The 15,837-nt window shown below is 40.8% G+C and overlaps 1 protein-coding gene and 1 long non-coding RNA gene across 2 annotated transcripts; both read right to left on the reverse strand.

Moving 5' to 3' along the window:
• On the reverse strand, nucleotides 1-11,660 carry LOC138949763 (uncharacterized). The gene is made up of 5 exons (XR_011450423.1): nucleotides 11,506-11,660; nucleotides 5,963-6,126; nucleotides 5,363-5,436; nucleotides 3,711-3,836; nucleotides 1-3,142 (listed from the first exon to the last, which is right to left on the reverse strand). It is a non-coding gene; the product is annotated as an uncharacterized lncRNA (long non-coding RNA).
• On the reverse strand, nucleotides 8,162-10,919 carry LOC138949724 (uncharacterized). The gene is made up of 2 exons (XM_070321521.1): nucleotides 10,612-10,919; nucleotides 8,162-10,251 (listed from the first exon to the last, which is right to left on the reverse strand). Exons 1-2 carry the CDS (start codon nucleotides 10,856-10,858, stop codon nucleotides 9,107-9,109), a joined length of 1,392 nt encoding a protein of 463 aa, XP_070177622.1. The 5' UTR covers nucleotides 10,859-10,919; the 3' UTR covers nucleotides 8,162-9,106.
• Nucleotides 11,661-15,837: the final 4,177 nt, after the last annotated feature.

Genomic DNA, 15,837 nt, shown 5'->3' on the forward strand with positions numbered 1-15,837 from the left:
TTTGGTTGTAAAATTATTGCACTTTATTCAAACAGGACAAAAACAAAAATGCTGATTCACAATGTACAATAGCAAAGGACTATTTTGAGTGGAGACAGTGTTCATCCACACTATAATTGGATAAGCTAAAATAAATTATTCAAATCGGTGAAGGCCACATGAAATGAAAACACACCATCAGTAAATTACTTCCCTTGTGATTAAGAGCGACATACCCATAAAAGCCATGTAAGTTTTAGCCCATGTGAGTGTGTGTTGGGAGGGGGGGGGGGGGGGGGGGGCAGATGCCCTGTGAAAACATTGGCCATAGATATATATGTGAATTACTTCCCTTGGGTATGAACATTTATGAATGATTAAATGGGTGAAAGAAGGCCATACAAAATAAAAATCAGTAAATAACTAAATCACTTCCCTTGTGAGTAAGAACAGTCACACCAATGTTCCAACTTTTTGCTAAAAATTCGCCTACAATGTGACCTTCAAAGTTGAAAAGGGGTAACTGAACTTCATGTTTGGATGTCATGGAGTCCAACATGTCAGTAAATTTTGAAAGCCCTAGATTCATAAACATCTGAAAACTGCTCAACGTCTTTGCATCACGGCACATTAATAAAAGTAAGAGTTAGTAAGACTGGCCTAACTGCTATGGTGAGGCAGTAATCACTCGTTGATGAATTCTTTTCTTTCTTTATTTGTTGTTTAACGTCGTTTTCAACCATTCAAGGTTATATCGCGACAGGAAAAGGGGGAGATGGGATAGGGGAAAGGGGGAAGATGGGATAGTGCCACTTGTCAATTGTTTCTTGTTCACAAAAGCACTAATCAAAAAACTGCTCCAGGGGCTTGCAACGTAGTACAATATATGACCTTACTGGGAGAATGCAAGTTTCCAGTACAAAGGACTTAACATTTCTTACATACTGCTTGACTAAAATCTTTACAAACATTGACTATATTCTATACAAGAAACACTGCTTAATATGTAGGTAAATGCACAACAGGTTGTGAACAGAAAATCCAAAAACGTAAGGTCTTAAAAGCGGGGGAGGGGGGGACCTAAAATGTGGCGATCATAACAACCGGCATGGGTGGCCGAGTGGTAACGCACTTGCGCTCGGAATCGAGAGGTTGCGTGTTCGACCCTGGGTCAGGCCGCTATTTTCTCCCCACTTTCCTAACCTAGGTGGTGGGTTCAAGTGCTAGTCTTTCGGATGAGACGAAAAACCGAGGTCCCTTCGTGTACACTACTTCGGGGGTGCACGTTAAAGATCCCACGATTGACAAAACGGTCTTTCCTGGCAAAATTGTATTCTTTCTTTATTTGGTGTTTAACGTCGTTTTCAACCACGAAGGTTATATCGCGACAGGCAAAATTGTATAGGCATAGCTAAAAATGTCCACCAAATACCCGTGAGACTTGGAATAATAGGCCGTGAAAAGTAGGATATGCGCCGAAATAGCTGCGATCTGCTGGCCGATGTGAATGCGTGATGTATTGTGTAAAAAAATTCCATCTCACACGACATAAATAAATCCCTGCGCCTTGAATATGTGCGCGTTATAAATTGCATTAAAAAAAAATCAAAACAAAATCCCTGCGCTTAGAACTGTACCCACGGAATACCCGTGATATAACTATAAGCCTCATATTGATTGATTGAATGATAATTTATCTAACAAAGTTCATTCTGAAATCTTCTTCAGCGTTTGATTATGGAGAGACTAAATCCTCAGTTCAGATGTGGTCTTAACTCCTTGTCTCCCAGGTACGGATATATCCGTACCCACTCATATGGCTCTATCTGACCAGGTATGGATATATATCTGTACACACAGTCACTATGTACATTGCATCTGTTCTCATTCGGCACATATCCGCATCCTGCTTAGACGGTTAGCTTCAGTCGCTTCCTGTAACGTTGATCTAACGCCAGCATTCTAGCCTGTTGATACACAGTTTCTACAATTCTGGGTGACCTGCTGCAGCACAGCTGGTCTCGGCTTAAAAAATCTTGGTCAACATAGATGGGGTACAAAGTGTTACAGGGTTCGTACAGAATTTGTGTCTCAGAAATTAAAGACTTTTTAAAGACTTTTAAAAGCCCTCAAAATAAAAATGAAAGACCAAAATTTGCGTGGACTAGTGTTGAACAACAATATTATCATAGTAATACTTACGCGTTTTCATCTGGATCTGTCCGACTTTTCAGTTTCCGGAAAATAAAAATACACACACACACACACACAAACAGACACACATGTAATTTAGATGGAGGGATGGGAGGTTGAAGGAAAATTAGTGGCATGCGATGACTTGAGGGCATCAATGGCTCTGTCCAGTTTCACCACAGGCGGAAGACTAGCCTTTCTATGTAAGTAATGGTCCAGTGAACGATACCTTCCGCCTGTGGTTTCACCAAGGAAGCAGCTTTCTCACGAGACGTAAGCGCTCCAACACCCATCGAAGCGACGCTGATAGTCTTCTTGCAGACGCAGCAAAAAGCATTTCGCTTATTTCCTCCAGGGTCCTTTCGTATCCATTTCGAAAACTCTGGATTTTCAAGCCACGCATCTACGAACGAGCACAAACCCGGCATTTTTGCTCTTGAGACTTCCAATTGAGCATGTCCCGGATGTAAGCAATTTGCAAAGCCAAAGGGACATCACTCGAGCTGATTTGCCACTTTGTTCTCTGTCGTCTGCTGCAGGCGAACGCGATCACTTCGTTGTTGTTTTCCAATTTTCACGCATCGTTTATTTTTGTTTGATTTTTTTGGTGATAATTGGACAGAACAAACTAAAGACCAACATTGATACAGATGTCTTATTTTCCTTGCACAAGATTTTTGAAATTCACAAACCTGTACAAACCCAAGTGGATTTTTAAAGACTTATAAAGACATGAGAATGGTAGTTTATTTCTTACAAACCTGTAAAGACTTGTAAAGACCGTGCGAACCCTGTGTTATAAAATAAAGCGTCCTTCCAAAGTCGATGACAGGTCCCCAGAGTATTCACAAAATTATATGGTACTGGAAGCCTTGCATGGCGACGAAAAAGATGTCCACGCCTACATGAAGAAGTATCCTTCACGGCTTCAGCGGAAACAGTCGGCTGGGGATGAGGACTAATGGTGAACCTATGTAAAAAATATAGACAAGAACAAAAATATGTCAATGGGAAAACAAAGAAAGAAGTAGAGAAGGACCTCCCCACCTTAACACAGTGAAAATGAAAAACACATGTGAATGTACTTATTTTTTAACCCCCCCCCCCCCCTCCAATTAAGACCAATTATCCAAGATATTTTTCAGTCCTCAAAGGAGAATTTCACTGTTCTCACGGAACCCTCAAGAAAACTGAGCTGTGCTAATATATTATATAACTGCAAACATCCCTCAAATTCAATATTGCAAGCCACTATACATTCCTCATAAAGGCACATTCCTTCATGCTCACGTGTGAAAACTAACATAAGTTTACAAGTGTGTATCTATTTATAATAATAATAATAATAATAATAATAACGGGCATTTATAAAGCGCCTTATCAGAAGTTCAAAGCGCGTGACAACAATACATGTATAAAAAATTCATACAATCACTGTCAGATTCAAACAACACATCATGCACATCTCACATCCCCAGACTCTATGCTAAGGCCAACAAAACAAAATAGTCTGTTTACGGTATCCCAACCGACCCCACCTGTATCTGTTCCTTGCTGTTCTCCAAGAGACACCATGGTGCAGCAAGCTGAAGGGTGTCCTGTCGTATTTCCTCGAAGTTGTAGTAGGCAACCAGGTCAGGAGCAGGAGGTGGGGGGCGACTGACCTGCAGCAGAATTCAAATCAATTAGTCAAGTCACTATGACATATCTTTATTGTTATCGCCACACCAACCCTAAATTTTTCCTTCCATACTGTACAGGGTCCCCACTGGTTTTTAGAAACAAAATTCCATGACTTTTCCATGACTTTCCATGAGCCTCAATAACATTTTCCATGACTAGATCCACAGGTCGCCATTTCCGAACACGCAAACTTTTTACGTCTTGTCACTGCCAGTTTTGACACTGGCTTGCTTTGCACTGAATTTGAGTCAGTTTCTACGCAGTGTCTCTTCGACAAGCAAGTCAAGCATTTGCTACGCAGTCAGATTATCGGTAATGTTTGCTGGTCCTGTCATTTCACTAAACTGGACCAGCCACTGTTTGTATCCATCTGCACTTTCGTAAATTCCGTTTCGTAACCGTCACTGTGACTTGACGAACTGTCATTTTTTTCACTGCGATACACAGTTCATTGCGAAGATCTTCCTCGGTAATTCGTTCCAATTCCGCATACTTTTTGTTGTCAAGAAACAACTGAAAGAAAGTTTCAAACTCATCATCCTCCATCTTGCTTGTCGAAGCGCTAAAGTACTTTATCGATGCAAAAACAAAAAACTTCGACGAAACCGACTCAAATGCAGCGCAGACGACACGACGAGATAACGGAAGGAAGTGAGCCTCGCTTTGGCTCAAGTGCCGTTAAAAATACCGTTATTCTCGTATGCAAATATGAACGAGAAGTTGATACGAACAAGCCTTGTGCTGGAGACGCAAATCGCGGGGGGGGGGGGGGGGGGGGGGGGGGGGGGGTGGAATGGCTGGGCAACGAAAATCGCCGCCGGCGTGCTAAAGGTTAATTTTTCTTTCTTTCTTATTTTTTTTAAATTCCATGACTTTCCATGACTTGAATTGAAATTCCATGACTTTCCAGGCCTGGAAAATTAAAAATCAAATTCCATGACTTTCCAGGTTTTCCATGACCTGTACGAACCCTGCTGTATTTGTTATCCTGAGAGAGAAAAATCCATGTTGCAGACTCAACTGGAAAAATTCCCTTCTCCATCATCTAGTGGACAGAGCTCACATGATTTCAAACAAATCTTTTTTTTAAAGTCACATACTTTGTGCGACAGTGTTAGTTTACTGCAACTGTAATTTATAAATAGCAAATTAATAAATATCACTTATCACTATCAGATAATCAGCTAAATGCCTGGCAGATGACCCTCATTCAAAGTGAGTCGTGGCTAAACCATGAAACTAGAAAAACAGGTTATACAGTGGAACACCCCTTTTAAGACCTACAATAATCTGAGAAAATTCAGTCTTAAAAAGGAGGGAGTCTTAAAAGGGGGGTAATTTTACAGAGGTTGTGAACAGAAAGTCTGAGAAAACAAGGTCTTTAAAAGGAGGGAGTCTTAAATTGGGGGGTCTTAACAGGGGGGTTCCACTGTACCACAATATAAATCTCACACTGACAGCGGACAAAAACTGAGAAAACACCCAGTATACATGTACCGGTACTCACAAAAGAGTTACAAGTAGCATCTCCAGGAGCCGAAATCCCAAGCCCTTGATATCTGCACGTTTAGCATCTTGTACCTGGAATAGTATGAAGATAACATGTCATTGTCACCGTCAGTAAATCACTTTATCAAAATTATCAATATCATATGATTACTTACTAAAATAACTTTATGAAGTGATCTAGCACTGTCAATGGCAATAGTATCATGACAGTTTGACAGTGAGATTACGATTAATCATCCTCATTAACAAATAACATAGATCAGTTCTAATGTAGTACCTGTTTGTAGTGAACTCACCAGCAGGAGTATTGCATGTATTAATTGCGCATTACTGAATCCATGCACCCACATAGTCTCTTACTAATTTGCAAAACCATAATGACTTCAAACCTCTGATGAATTACATAACTCATTTATGAAGAGTAGTTAATACTAATAGTTGTAGTACAAACCCAAGTTTGTGTGCGTGTTTGTATGTGTGGGTGGGGGTGTCGAGGGGTGGGGGGGGGGGACGGGGACGGTTACCGATGGTTCACCCACAAAAATGTACACTTACTAAGTAACACTTAAAGTAACTATTTTCAAAGCTTCTTGCTTACCTTGGAATAGTGTCAAGCAGCTTATGTTGTGTCTAGATCAGCCATCAGATCTTCACACTCAGCGGGGTCAGCCTGCACATGCTGCAAACTGGACATGCCTGCAATTCTTGAGTAACCAATCTGTTGTTGCGGAGACAACGGAACCATGCTCAAGTCAGGTCCAACTGAAATAAAAGCATATTGTTAGCTGATAAATGATTTGGTCAAGCAAAACCATGCGGTATTTTTTTAATAAAATATTTAAATTTAGGCAAGCGATTCACAGAGCGCAGCGCGCTGTGCAGCGCGGCAATTCACAGAGCGCGGCACGTTGTGCAGCGCAGCGATTCCCAGAGCGCGGCTATTGCTCTCACCAGCGCAGATTGTTGATGCGCTTTATTTTTGTACATGTATGCATGATTATCAGCAACATTTTACAGTCTTTCTTTGGACACGCAAAAGCAACTTCAGGGCTGCAAGACTACAAAATTGCACTTTATGCAGACTGAATATATACGCGTTCAAATCAACTGGAAAAAAAACCCACGCTGAAAAAATGATCTGCGCATGCGCGAATTCCAAAATGGCTGCTGAAGTGTTAACTGGTGTGACACCGATTAACAGTTCCGCGGCACTGTACTCGGATAATTGTTTAAAAACGTCATCCCAGTTTAAAAACTCAGCTCCTTTCCATATATAGTAGAAGCCATTGCAATGACATGTAGTGATATGAGTATGAGTATGACTGCCAAGTATTCAAGGCCGGTGTCACAAACTGAAAACTCTGCCTGAACAATCCTTCTCATTGCGGTCAATGCGCATGCGCTAACATGGGGAGATTAATCAGGTCGTGAACAACCTAACCCTTAGCCTTACCCTAACCCATGGTTCGATCGGTCAAAGGGTCGCATTTTTGTAAGTCCAAGATTGGCGCATGCGCATTGACCGCAATGAGAAGGATTGTTCAGCAGAGGTAGGCACGTTTTTACATCGACGCGGCGATATACTGGTGAATTCAGTTGAAAGAGTGAGAGAGAGAGAATGGCTCAGCTCTGTTTTTCGTTTTATTGACAGTTTTATTTCTCAAATAGATCAGATAGATGTAGCTGTTGTAAACTTTGCGATTGTGAAGGAAATGTATCGGCAGAATACATCGCGCGTCGTGAATCGCAGCGTTCCTCGTAGTGCAGCGCGTTGTAAATCGCAACGCTGCACAACGCGACGCGCGCTGTGAATCCACTTCGTTAAATTTATGTATACCTCGCTGATGCAAAAATAATGTACTTATTAACTATAGGCTCCGAGCGATGACGTCACGTTTCTAACCCTAACAGAACGCGGCCGCCATTTTGGGAAGCTTCCGCCTTAGCGTCACTCTCTCCGTCTTTGTGCACTTTTGATTCGGCCGTTCTCGTCAATTATACCACATCTGTATGAAGCGTGTGTGGAGGGGGGAGGGGGGTATTTATAAACAAAACCACTTGATGCCATGAGGACAGAAATTTGGGAAAAAGAATAAAGTCTGCAAACCAAACTTAGCACAACTACAATAGAACAGGATGAGTGAGTGATCAGGGTGAATGAGTTAGTTAAACTGTGACTGAATATCTATTGATTGATTGATATTAAAGTGAACATTAGGGGGGAGGGGGGTTAGAAATGCACCATTGTGCACTCGCCTTGATGTAAGGAACATTACTGCAGTCTCCAACAGCTTCAAAGTGGGTTAGACAGGCTCTTGATAAAGACTGAGGCAAAATGTGCAAAATCACACATTGTCTTGTAAGAAGGAAAAATCTTCATTTGTCACCTTTCTGCACTTTTTTGACTTTGAGTGCATAGCCACAATGGTCACAGACAATTAAGATGCATCAAACAGATTTCAAAAAGACCCCAAACTGAACTTGTTATGACTATTTGTAACCCCTCTCTAAACAGCGTGTGTGGTTTGTGTGTGTGGTGTGTGTGAAAGTGGTACAGTTTGTGTCTGTTTTCATAAAAACCTGCCTATGGCTTAATTGGGAAAAAAGTGTGTTTTTCAGAAACCCCAATAGTGCTCAGGTTATAAGCATGCATTTTTTTCACAAAGATTTTTTTGTAATTCATTTGAATACCACTTTTACCAGTGGCATGTTATGAAAACATTCAAAAGAAAATGCACACATACAAAGCTATATACAATGTCATTCACAGTTGCACTGATACCAACACATCCACACAAGTTAAGAGTTCTTCAACATGAACAGAAAATCAGCTTTCAAAATTTATTTTCATTCTTAGTATTATTTACATCAATCCGTTTTACAATACAATACAATATACTTTAATGTCCGTACGGAAAATTTGTCTACAACTGATCGCAACACATACACATTACATAAGAATACACATATCAACTAGGCCACATTAAAACAGATGAGTAAAACTATAGATTTCACACACGGAGCACCTTAGCAAATCTTACACTTCACTAATACATCAGGTATTGCACAAGCTCATGACAATATAAAAGAGTGAGAGATGAACCGATAAGAACAAAATGATAAACGAATCCAGCACTAAAATCCCCCCACAAATAAAAGACCTATCTCAACAAGTAGATAAAGAGCATTAGTAAATTTAAAGAGTAGCGTCGTAAGTATTGGTACTGATAAAGATCACATCAATAACACTAAAACAATAGACACCATAATACTATACTAAAACTAGCAACCATACACACACATCCACACACCCCCTCCCACACCGGCACACATACACACACAAATGTTTACAAATTGCATTTGCTTACAAATGCAAATTTATAATTAGTGACTCGCACAGTAAGATTAATTTACCATGAGATTTGTCAACAACTTCAAAGCTTTGCTTTAAAATAAAGGTAGCAACACAGATGTATCGCCGACTCTTGTATCTTATATAGGCCTACTATGGTTTTGTCTACATTCACTACACTGCCTTCGAGTTCAATTCTAACTGACACGTCACTTCCAGGTGAAACATACGACGTGACATTCTTGTCTGCATTGCCTGGAGCTGCCTCATGCTCTGCAGAGTTCACCCTAGGGATTTACCACACTTGGGCTCATGTTGGTCAAGGCGCAACAGACAAACACAATCTTGTCCAAGAATGTCACATCTTCTCCCTCACATGGAAGCAACATGTCAATTGGAATGGTATCTGTTATTATACTGTATTTCCCCCCAAGGTTTCCAATGACTCGCTCGACATGGATGCGCAAGTTTCCTTGTTTCTTCTATAGACCTTGCTTCCATCTGACACTTCCCCCGAGTAAATGCTGGTATTTTTACCTCGGCACACATCAAACCGACACTTTCTTTAATATCAAACCCCCTGTCCGCAAGAACCAAGTCACCAGGCAATAGCTTGTCCAGGAAGCCACATTCCTCTGTAATATGACGATCCGTTGTCCTCCCCCCCCAACCCTTGGAAATGAAAGAAATCTGTCCGTTAGGTGTAATGCCAATGAGATGTTTGATTGTGTTGTTGTGTTTGTAGTTTGAAAAAGTAGCAGCTTTGGCATACAAATTTGATGGTCTCTCAATAAAAATTTCAAAACAGTCAATGATCACAGCCACTTTGTTCCCAAACGTCTCCACAAACTGATGTGGCATACACGCCCGCAAACACTCGCGTCCTGGCCATGGTACAAATGGTGTCATCTGCGTGTACATAACACTAAGAGTATCCTTGAACCCACTGGCTATCGTAGTTCTGTGGATGCCAAACAAGTACGCAATATGCAACACAGGCAGTTTCAGGCGCAGACGCATAAATACCACAATCAGAAGCTGGAAAGGTGACAGCAAGCGCCCCTGAGGGAGATGAGGGGACAGATAGTTCAGCAGAACTAGAAGAGTCGCATAACTTGGTAAACCAGTATAAAAACGTACTTTCTCGTTGTCTCCTTGAAACGACTCTTCAACGATCTCCCTGCTTGCTAACTTTTTCTTGAGCTCTCTATTCTCTTCCAACAGTCTGTTGATCTCTCCTCTCATCATGTCTCGCTCCTGTTCTAACTGAGTTACCTCCTCTCTCAGCCTGGTGTTTTCCCCATCTTCCATCTCTTCATGATGACTATCATCTTCTGCATGCACGTCACCACCTTCTGCTTCTCTGTTGTCTATCATGACAGCTTCAGTGGCCTCCTGTAGCAGCTGTTTTGTTGCAGCTCTGTTCTTCTGTCGCCCATGACGCCCTGTGTCGGTGGTCTTCATCTCGCTGTGTCCAAGAAGGAGTGAAGGTGCCCAGTCGGGGTCAGTTTCCATCATCTCGTATGATGGCTTACCTGCAAAACAGAAAATAAACTACATGTAGATTAAACCTGTATCTAATTTCATTCTAATGAATAATGAAAGTATTTACAATTTAGAAAGTCTGCAAATTTCTGAAGTCCTCTCTGTACATAGTCTGAAACTGATTCCTGTACTGCACTTCAGTAAAGGCATTTATTTACTGTCCCTGTGTCAGTTGTTACTCCTTGCACTGACATGACAATCTGGTCTGTCACATTGTGCACATCAGTACCTAAGTCAGTAGGTGACGAGTGGTTCAGTGTGCACATCTGAGCAACTTTACATGAGAAAACAACAACATTACAATATTATAGTTACAGTGTCATTGAACAAAAAAGCAAAACTGTTCGTACCTGAGTGAAAATGCTGTGAGCAGACGCGCATTGCTGAGGAACTCCTCTCGAAAGTGATGTTTGTTCGCCTGATCGCTGAAATCCACGCTCTTCTTCTACGCTTTGTGACATCTTCAACTTTTGGTCCTTCGTGCGATTTAACTTTCGGAATTCTGAAAAACCGTATTCCGTGTTCAAGCTTTTCTCCCTTAGAATTATGGGACGACACCGTGCAATGCAACATACAGCAACGCTTGCCTGGAGCCATTTTTGACTGATCGCCTGCGCGAAGCGTGTGTTTACGTTCATCGGCTTCCCAACATGGCTGCCGCGGAATGTGTGACGTCACGCGCTCGGAACCTATTAGCATTTAGCTGGTCATTCAAACCATAGCTTGTTTAAAGCTAGTAGTAGCAGTAGTATTTAGTACTAGTAGTAATGATTTAGTAAAATACTACTATAGTAGAACTCGAACTCCTATTGCTAGTAAATTACTAATTAGTGCACACAAGAACAACCATGGCAGTTGGCAATGGCACTGGCAGAATACGATCAAATATCATTATTAGTCTCACCATGGGTTGACGTCCCATCAAAATGAATCAGAGACATTGATGATCATTACAATTTTTCACAAAGACTGATTTTCAGCAAACAGCCATGTTTACCTGTACAAATGTATCAGTGCTATGACTATGAGTATGACAGTGTGGTAACTGGTAAGCTTAGTATTTGGTTCGAGCACAGGCGAAAGGTATCGTCCACTGGACCACCAGACTACTCTCATACTCAATACTCATAGAAAGTTGTGGTCCAGTGAAGGATACCTTCGGCTTCCGCCTGTGGACCTGTGGTTCGAGACAGAGACAAAGTTGAAACTTAATTCGAGAAGCCAAACGGCTGACGAATACTTACGTATTTTGAGCAAACCCCACACACATCGACCACAAGTTGATGTCTGCTGGGGTACGTAGTCATAAAAACGTCCATAAAGCTTGGTTTTGAAACGTTTCTTAGCACGAGTTAGATTTATCCGCCATTGTTGATAACATTTTACTGCACATGGCGCATGCGCGGTCTGCGCGACGTTACCAAACTATCGCCGGCACAGGCCACTGGCACTGATCTAAAAAGAGAGACTGACAAGTACAGGCACCTTATGGTGACTGATAACCCGACAGGCACAACCATGCTGTTGTTGTACGTTGTTGTGTTTTGTAGTTGTTATATTTAGTCAAGTTTTGACTAAATATTTTAACATCGAGGGGGAATCGAAACGAGGGTCGTGGTGTATGTGCGTGTGTGCGTGTGTGTGTCTGTGTGTGTGTGTAGAGCGATTCAGACTAAACTACTGGACCGATCTTTATGAAATTTGACATGAGAGTTCCTGGGTATGAAATCCCCGAACATATTTTTCATTTTTTTGATAAATGTCTTTGATGACGTCATATCCGGCTTTTCGTGAAAGTTGAGGCGGCACTGTCACGCCCTCATTTTTCAACCAAATTGGTTGAAATTTTGGTCAAGTAATCTTCGACAAAGCCCGGACTTCGGTATTGCATTTCAGCTTGGTGGCTTAAAAATTAATTAATGACTTTGGTCATTAAAAATCTGAAAATTGTAAAAAAAAAAAAAATTTATAAAACGATCCAAATTTACGTTTATCTTATTCTCCATCATTTGCTGATTCCAAAAACATATAAATATGTTATATTCGGATTAAAAACAAGCTCTGAAAATTAAATATATAAAAATTATTATCAAAATTAAATTGTCCAAATCAATTTAAAAACACTTTCATCTTATTCCTTGTCGGTTCCTGATTCCAAAAACATATAGATATGATATGTTTGGATTAAAAACACGCTCAGAAAGTTAAAACAAAGAGAGGTACAGAAAAGCGTGCTATCTTTCTTAGCGCAACTGCTACCCCGCTCTTCTTGTCAATTTCACTGCCTTTGCCATGAGCGGTGGACTGACGATGCTACGAGTATACGGTCTTGCTGAAAAATGGCATTGCGTTCAGTTTCATTCTGTGAGTTCGACAGCTACTTGACTAAATATTGTATTTTCGCCTTACGCGACTTGTTTCAAGTTCAGATGATGAGGCCGTGTGCCAAAAGCAACTAATTAAAAGTGTGTGTGTGTGTGTGTAAAGCCGAGCGGTGGTAGCTTCACGTAGCTCCTAATATGGACCGGCTCCTAATATGGACCACCTCCTGTTCTGAAAAACTAACGGCGCTTGAGCGCTCAAAAAAGTTTTGTTCGCTGTATTGCAGAAACACAAATCTTAAAACCGTTAGGCTTTTTCTCTTTTTTTCACTCAGTTTGGCAGCGTTCACTCTAAACGGCTTTGCCGCCGAAAACGGACTCGTTTCTGTCCACAGCCAAAGCTTTTATCACACAAAAATTGCTATATATGACAGCTAAGACCGCATTTGTTACATTTTAGCAGGGTTGACCCCGAGTTTTTACCGTGCAAACAAAAAATATTAGCAAGATCTCAAAGTATGTGCGAGTCCCCTAATATGGACCACCTTCAACAAATCGAGAAAAAAAAGCTAAAAGCTATTTTCAACAATTCATTAAGAAGCTTGCTGGAAATAACCTATAACTAGTCCTCGAGATTTAAAAAAAAAAAAGTCTTCTTTTCGTGGAAGTTGATAATTTCACTTATTTTCACTCTGTTTTTGATAAGCTTCTTTAGTTTCCTGGTGTGCTTCAAATAATGCTCTCATCAACCCGAAACAGATCAATCTAAAGCATATTTGAATTAGACTGACTTGTACACTAAGTTGTATCATGTTATTTTGAAGTATAGGGGGCTTTTTACAGTGATTTGTGAAGGCCGCTTCACTGATCCATATTAGGCGCCCAGGCTCCTATTATGGACCATTTGTGATTTTGTCTGTATTTAATTTTTGTTGAATGTTTATCAAAGCTATTTCACTCTAATTAGGCCTAACGGTTAACCTAAGAGTGAAGGACTACCAAACACAAAATAAAACTTCTTCGCAAGAAAACAAGCTAGTTATCAGCATGAAACAAAAAGTGGTCCATATTAAGAGCCCTTCCTAACTGTCTGTGTCTGCGTCGAAGATGTTACCGTACCGTGAATGTGTTTTTAAAAGACATTTGACAGGACGGCATTCAAACCACACGCACCAGACACGAACCGACGAACAAAATACTTCTGACAACAAAATGTAAAATCAATTAACAAGAGTGTAGTAAGATTCCAAATTGTATTCAGACCAAAACAACAATCATAAAAATATACATGGGTTCTTTCATATGTGTGTGTGTGTGTGTTGATGATGATAACTAGTTTTAACGTCCTCTTAGAACTGCAACTTGCTTTAGGACAGGTAGAGTTAATATGCTTTATGTGGGGACAAGACACTGAACAAACATGCAACCAGAGAACACATATATGATCGTGTTATAATTATATCTGGAAGTCTTTTGCGATATTTCAAAATGGGGATGGAAGTAAAGATTGTGTACGCGGAATATGGTTGGACTGGAGCGGTTTTGTAGGCTTATTTTTTTAATTTTTGTTATGTGGGATATTGTTATATTTTTGGCTGAATAGGTAAGTAAATAGATAACTGGAAAAATAATACAATGAAGAAGAAAAAGCTCGGTGTGAGGAACGGAGATCAGGGTTTTTTAAAACAGATATCCTATTTCAGCCTTCTACTATTGAGAGACACAGGGTGTATGCTAGCTTCCATTGAAGCGTGCAATGTTTATCTAAAAAAAAACTCATGGGGTTTCAGGTTATGTTCGTTGACAAGGGTGTGTAGGTTGCAGAAATCTTGCTGGAGTGATTGGCAGCGGTCAAAGAGGTGTAACAAAGATATAAACTGTCCACATTCACAGAGACGGGGAAAGCACTTGTGAGCGCATCCATGGCCATCCGTGCGAATTCTGAGAAGTATTTTAAGGAGGGAGGTGGGGAGTGTAGGCCTGTTTTGTTTTGTTTGTCGGGGCAGAATAAGCCAACCATGGGCATTGCCTTCTATTTTCAATTCTGTTTCCCAGTGACGCCAGGCAACTTTGGCCATTTTGTGTTTTGCTCCCGTCTTTGTTAATTTTATGTCATGAAATGCTGCTTGATCTGTAACAGCCTCTTTTGCTTCTCTGTCAGCCATATCCTTGCCTCTGATCCATGTGTGTGAGGGGAAGTACGTAGCCTAAGGGTCAGTTCTGTTCAAGAGGCAATGATCTGGTGACAGAGGAACAATATTTCCGTCTGAAGCTCTTCTCGGTTTCTGGAACCATTTTGAAGAGCAGTTATGCTGGTTTTGAGTCGGAGAGAATCACGACTCTTGTTGGAGGTCGAGGGGGGTCATTGATATAGTGGCATGCTCTTAAGATAACGTAGCCAGCATTTCTGCAGTGAAAATGGACACATCCTTGTTGAGTTTAATTTTTTTTAACTTATTTTGAGGTCAGGAATGACAAAAGCACAGTCAGCTTGGTCATCATTTTTTTGGAGCCGTCAGTAAATATTTGTATGTGATCGATATCTTTGTTATTGTTTGAGATTATTTCTTTTACTATTGATGAGACAAGTACAGGGTTATCTTTTTTTGTTACACCCAGATCATGATCAGGGATGATAATGGGGGATTCCATGAACCAAAATGGGAAGGGGTGAATGGGAATGTGGGCCATCCTACCTGGGTTTACCCCCACTTTCTTGAAATATCGGTTGAACATATAGTCTGCTAGTGGGATCGTTGCTTCGTGTATTTTGGGTGTTTTTCTTTTTAGGTTTTGGTAAGAGGCCGAGGTTATTGTGTCGAACTCAGCAGTGAGCTCTTCGTTCACAGCATTGTCAAAAGTACTTGCTCTTGATACGTACTGGGCCGACTTTAGTCTTCTTTCTTCATCGAGGGGCAGCCAGCCAGCCTCTTGATACACTAGTTTGTTTATGGAGTCTTTTGGGAGATCAAAGATGAGTTAGAGTGCAGCCATTTCGGCTCTTAGGCACAATAATAGCAAACTAAAGAAGGGGAAGGGAAACGAAAGGGAGGGTAAAAACCACGCACTTCTTTACTCAAACTTCATAAAACCGACTGTAAAACTAACACCGGCTATTCTCCTTTCTCAATCATTATCAAAATCGATCCTAAAACAAAACAAGTCGCGTAAGGCGAAAATACAACATTTAGTCAAGCTGTCGAACTCACAGAATGAAACTGAACGCAATGCAATTTTTCAGCAAGACCGTATACT

Source organism: Littorina saxatilis, linkage group LG16 (assembly GCF_037325665.1).
Source record: "Littorina saxatilis isolate snail1 linkage group LG16, US_GU_Lsax_2.0, whole genome shotgun sequence".
NCBI lineage: Eukaryota > Metazoa > Mollusca > Gastropoda > Littorinimorpha > Littorinidae > Littorina > Littorina saxatilis.